We start from the raw sequence: 6,476 nt of genomic DNA on the forward strand, positions 1-6,476 counted from the left end.
CAGACCCTTTTCAAACTTCTTGGCCTTGGCTCTATCTGATTTTATATGCTCTAGTGCAAAATAGTACAGTTCTTTAAATTTCTGCTGATATTCGAGAAAGATCTTGGCCCTTAAGTAGCCATAAACTCTACCTCTTTTCTGTCACGTCACACTGCCATACCTGCCACACCTTCATATGGCACAGGCATGTCGGCATTGGATAGCTGACCGTACCCAGTCAATCTGCTTACCCCAAGATTCTACTCTAGGAGAGTCCACAACACCACATCCAATATGCTATACATAATCGGAATCAAAAAAATTTCGCAGCGGATAAATTAAAATCAAGTAAAGATAATATTCACCCAGTGCATCTAAGTATATTGATAGCATATGTGCCAAAAATTCAGAATTTACTTACAATGATCCATATATTACATTAATCCAAGTATCCAAAATATATGTACACAAAAAAAAATCTTCCACCTGTCAATTCATAAAAAAACTGGTCTCTTCCTCCATCCTCATATATACACAAAAAGAATCACAATATCATATCTCAACTAGACTGTCCATCATATACACAATCATCGCACTCACAATCAGGTCCATAACTGAAATCATCAATATTCAGAGTATATGGCAATTGATCCAAAACCATAATATCATGCTCAGTACCAATAGCTTGTAGGTGATTGCTCTCCTCATCTATGGATCAAAGGAAAATAAGGGGGGTGAGCACTGGTAATGCTCAGTGAGGGATGGGGGAGAACAAACACACGCATCCATATGCAATGCATGCTCCACAAATAAGAATGATGCTCATGAGTTTATTTATTTAACTATTCATATTCCCTAATCCATTACTAAGTCTCATCACCTATGGGTATAGTGCTTCGCAATAGAGGTGGCATTCCCTACCCTGTACGTTGGGCCCTCAGGAATACAAGCTCGTTCAGGCAGAAGCCAGCCGGTCCTGATCAGAACCTCGGTCCCCTGGCTAACCCCTAGATGGTAACCCTGTATAATAATATCCACTAGGCATACAGTACGTCTTGTCCTATCCAAATCCACAACTAATATCACACATCTCATCACAAAGTGCACTACTGATTAGGCAGCCACATATGTCAGGATTAGTCCGTACCTAAACCCCCACAGACAAGGGGTGTAGCACTTGGGGTTGTGATACCTAGCCAGCATACTAGATGATGCACAATCAATTCATCCATACCACACATGCATCCATGGGTACCTGCTCGTGATCCATCTCACTTACCTTACTTTCCACATTTCCATCACCATCATTTTCATCATACCACATACATAAAAGTAGATGGAAATGCAAAAAATAAATGCTTATGCACAAACACAACCAGTGATGCATGAACAATAGTAATAAATACACCAAAAGAAGTAAGATAGAGGGGCACCCACTCACCTGAAAATTTTGACTCAATTCCCACTTTTCCAGGTGTTGAACTTGTTCCTCACGGTTAGCTGGAACTCCTAAAATCAAATTATATATATATATATATATATCAATTTGAGTCACATTATATACCCCTATCAGCCCTACAAATCCCTTCTCAAACTCACACTTTACTGTCAAAGTCTGAGAACAAAAACATCTCTGGAAGCCTAACCGGCTGGAGACCCTGGCCCTACCGGCCAGCCTGATGTCTCCCACCAATCGTGCCTTTTCTGTAGAATTTCAATTCTGCTTTCTCTCCCTGTAGATTTTCTCCAAAATTTCGGTTTCTGTTACCTTAATTCTATACTGAACCTTCACCATAATATCATATTACATAATTTTCATCACTCAAATCATCAATTCACTAACCTACTAAAAAATTTGATTAATTTTACCATTTCAACAATGATTCCCAAAATCATCTTCATAATCTCAAAATTTCCACTCATATGTATGAATTAACATCAATTACTTTGATCCAAGTCCAATCTAAGGCTGCGTGCATGTACATCATCACAAATTTTACTTTACATGTGAAGGATTAGGCCTCAATTACTTTGCATGTTCCATTATAGTCTTCAAAGAACAGAATAGAGAGAGAGATTTCATTTCTTCTCTAAATAATTTCTGTTTTAAGATCTTGGGTGAGAATTCTCACATTCCAACCCCAATCGGTCATGGTTCTTGAAACCAATTTCTGATTTTTGAGGTCCTTTAGCTACGCCATCATAGAATAGTAAGATTCATGACCTCCTTACATCAATTCCTTGCTGAAATTCCAGAATTCTTCCTTACAACAGAATCTGATCATACTCTTTTTAATTTCTGAAAAATTCTTCCTACTGCAGGTTCCTATAAGGGAGAATAACACACCTATTTGTTAGATCTTGCATCAGTCTCCCAAGTAATCCAATCTCCTTCTTGATTTCCCTCTCTTCTCCTCTCTTCTTCTTCTTTCCTCCTCTTGCTGTCCAAGTGAGTGTAATGTGAGAAGAGTGGTCAGTGGTGGATCTCTTATAGCCCCACTAACCACACACACACACACACACACACACATAATACATATTACTTATAAGGTGTTTATGTATATATACATATATACATATACATAATTACATAATTAAGACTATTTGTGTTTAGAAATTAAATTAATTTATGATTTACTAATTAACTCACTTATCCATGTCAAACCCATGGGAATAGGTCCACATGTCTAGTTTCCAAGAGTGGGACCCATTTTCAGCCAATTCTGGCAATTCTATCCATGTCCAGAATTCTCTAGCCGGTTGAGCCAGACTTGCCCCCCTTTGGGTCTGTTGTACTCCCTATCACCTCTAGTCCATTTTTAGGGTTAGTAAGCACTTCCTGGCATACTTGCTTGTTGACTCTTCCAACACTGTTTGCAGGAGGCACAGGTACATGTTGGGTCATCCTTCCCTTCTTGACATTCCATTGCTGCCAGCCAAGCTAGTGTTGGCTTCTCCAATCTGCTACTCTTGCTTGTTCACAGTCAATCTAAAGAGGTGGGATTTGGGGTGTTACACTTTTATGTCCCTCACACTCTCTGAAAGTAGTCCCTATAATTGCTCCCAAGTAAGATTGGGATGAGTAGCTGCCAATATGGGCTTTGTTGACCATGACTGCATTTGTGAGGACTGAGCTTATGGAGCACTATGAAGATGATTAAAGTTATCTTCTATTATTTTTTATTCTTTTTAGTGTAATTATGAATTTATATTATCATCTTGTAAATATAGTATGCTCTGTTAACTTTAAACGATTATGTTAGATATCTTATGGGTGTTTGTGTTGTTAAAGTACCGCATCAGGATCCTGGAGGATTGGCTGCCCACCGAATGGTCTCCAGGTCACACAATCTAAGCCTTATAGAAGGTGGGGCATGACAGATTCGCCCAAGTCAAAATCTTATCTTCCAACTATGCTTCCTAGTGCTTTTTTTCCCCTTGTTATAAGGCTAGTAAGTAAAGCATGTACTATGATGGCTAACTATTAATTTGATATGATTATAGGTCCATTTTTAGGATTACCAATTGTGAAGCACATGCCACATGAATGTGTTGGTTCTCTAATTACGGACGTTTGATGGAATTGCAATAAAAAGCAAAGGAAGAAATTAAAAGAATAATTTGACAAGTGTTTTAAGGAGAAGTTGCTCGAATTATGTGATTATTTTTTATTATTATTTTAAGGAACTATTCATGGGGACTTTTATTCATGCATACCATAGGGAAAGGGCAATTATAGGGAAAGAAGGACACACTAAATACACACTTACACATCATATGATAGGAATCGATCTGCCGACCTCCTAAACCCTGCTCTTCATAGGCAACAAGGAAGGAACATCGATATATTACTCAATAACTTTGCTCTAGAAAGTGTTCTATATAAATGATGCAAGTTTTGGCCCTTACACCTAGATTGTTTGCAATGTTGAAGCCTAAACGACTCACTCTCAGTTCATTATTATTCATGGCCGTAGAACCATGGACTAGTCATTGGATTTTCCTATCTAAATGATTGTATTTTTTTAAGAGGAATTATCACTCCCCTCCCCTAAACTATGTTAAATATCAAGTTCCCTACATTTTTTTAAATATTTTGCTCAATCAAAATATTCTATCAACCGTGACTAAGTTAGTTTTTTATGTTTTGTTGTCCTATTTTCGTAGTACCCTAAATGCCCCCCTCCTGCTTGATCTTTTCGTATGCAAATTCTACAGGATGCAGAGGATACTTCACCGGAACTACCGATTCACATTGACGTCGATTCACAAAGATTGTCCAAACAAACACAACAGTGAACACAGCCAGAGCTCCACATCCAGTTCCGAAGATTAGTCCAGCAAGAATCCTTAACAGACAAGTGCTTCTTTTCTGGATTATCGGAGGGTTATTCTGCACTGCAATAATTCGAGGAACTGCTGGTTTTCTCTTAACATCGCATTTTTCTCTTTTGTAACCCTAGCTTCTCTTTTTCACTCAAGGGCGGAAATTATGATTCCAAGATTGCTCTGTTCGGTGATGCCGAGGTCGTTGATGGTGGTTCTTCGGTTAAGATTAATTGTCCTTCGGTTTCGAGCGCTGGGCGGATTATCTACAAGAAACCTGTTAGATTTATCAGTGGCGAACAAAGAAAGCCAATGTCTTTCTCTACATACTTCTCCTTTTCGATTTCACCGGAAGATGGTGATGGCCTTGCTTTCGTCGTTCTTCCGACTGGTTTTCCTTCGGATTTGTTCGATGGAAGCTCCTTTGGGCTTAGTCCAGGACTGGAGAAGAGAGGAACAAGAGTTCTGGCGATTGAGTTTGACACCTCTATGGATACTAAGCTAGGTGATCCAAATGGAAATCTTGTTGGGGTCGACATAGGCAACCTCGTGTCTGCACAAGTAATAAATGTTTCTTCTATCAATCTGGTGTTGAACAGTGGAAAGAAATTGCATTCGTGGATCGATTACGATGCCAGTACCAAAATTTTGGAAGTTAGATTGAGTAATCGAAGGAGGAGGAGAACTTCAGGTCTTCGATTCAAGCAGATCTTCTCGATGAGAGTTTCGTTGAAAAGCACTAACAGCAAAAACTAATACTTGGTCACGGTTGATAGAGTTTTGATTTGATTTGGGGGGAGAGGAGTGAAATATTTAAAAAAACGTGAAGAAACTTGATATTTAACTATAGGTCAGGGAGGAAAGTGATAATTCCTCTTTTTTTAATTTCTCAAACTAGAATACTGAAACCCAAGTTTCAAGGTGACCTTATTATGGCTTGGCATATCCTGCAAATAAGATTGTCTTGGGTTCTTACCTTTTTAAATATTCATTTAAAATAGGGATTTTTTGTTAGGATCTGTAAGACATTTATTAAGCTAAATCTTAGTCATTATCCTTTTTTTTTTTTTGGTGAAAATCTTACGGTCATAATCCTCTTCACAAACTTTGGTTGAACAATTAACGATGTTTTTATGTTGCCGATCTCATTTAGTTGGGATAAGATCACATTTGTTGTTGTAGTCCTTAAATTTTTGGCATGGAAAGGTGTACTACAATTATAATGTCTATTGGTTTACATTATCCTTTACCTTTCTAAAAAAAGATACCAAGCAATGACCCCATATCTTCTTCTGTTCACCAAGTTGAGAGTGTTCAAAACTGATCCTTTATCCACTGACCCTTGAACACATTGAATCCTAACCCTATTGTCGGTATTTATTTCATGTTGGTTTAGTATTACCAAAGGTTGAACCAGAAATTTTCTATATATGATAAACATCCCATTTGTTACATTAGGTAGATCTCACCTTGCTGTCATTTTTGTTTGCCTTCTTGCTGAGAAACTGATCTACTGGGGCATACAAAACCAGTTGATTGTCCACTGGAATCCTCCTGGTGATTTTGTAGCATCTGTGAGGGTAATTGTATATTTTATGAACTAACCTCCTCTCCCCTTATTCCCCATCTAATGGCCATTGGGATGAGAATATTTTCTTTGTTGGGTGAAGAGAATCTGTCTCCACCTTTTTATAATAAGTCAGCAATCACGTCTTGGACTAATATGTATGGGATGATATCTTGAGTTAAGACCAGATTGCAACCTGTCAGCTGATTAGCTTGAAAGAAAAGACAAGCATAAACGACTAAATGATTTCCAGTTTCATAATTAAGTTGCAGATGTTATACCTAAGGGACGCGCTTGGTCAAACGGTTAGGTACAAATGTTGCAATCTTGTGGTCAAGCAATCGAAGCAGCCTCTTGACATTCTCGAGGTAAGGCTCTATAGTTCTTGTCCCATGGACCTCACACATGCGAGGAATATTGTGAGCCGAGAATATTCTCAGTTCATATATCCTATTAGCTCTTGAGCTTCTCAGATTAAGCCTCATCATCTTAGAAAGAAAAAAAATATTGGCATTTTCACCGTACATGGTAGAATTAAAGATACCTCCCGTAGGCTTCGAAGAATAGTACTAATAATCACATATACATTCCTCGTCGGATTCAT

General features: G+C 38.2%; 1 protein-coding gene across 1 annotated transcript; it reads left to right on the forward strand.

The window, feature by feature from the left end:
* Positions 1–4,413: 4,413 nt before the first annotated feature.
* Positions 4,414–5,061, forward strand: LOC122063594 (L-type lectin-domain containing receptor kinase VIII.2-like; the record flags this gene model as incomplete). Its single annotated transcript, XM_042627298.1, has 1 exon — positions 4,414–5,061. A coding segment is annotated over one exon (648 nt), but the record flags the coding sequence as incomplete, so codon positions are not given.
* Positions 5,062–6,476: the final 1,415 nt, after the last annotated feature.

Source organism: Macadamia integrifolia, unplaced genomic scaffold (genome assembly GCF_013358625.1).
Source record: "Macadamia integrifolia cultivar HAES 741 unplaced genomic scaffold, SCU_Mint_v3 scaffold1374, whole genome shotgun sequence".
NCBI lineage: Eukaryota > Viridiplantae > Streptophyta > Magnoliopsida > Proteales > Proteaceae > Macadamia > Macadamia integrifolia.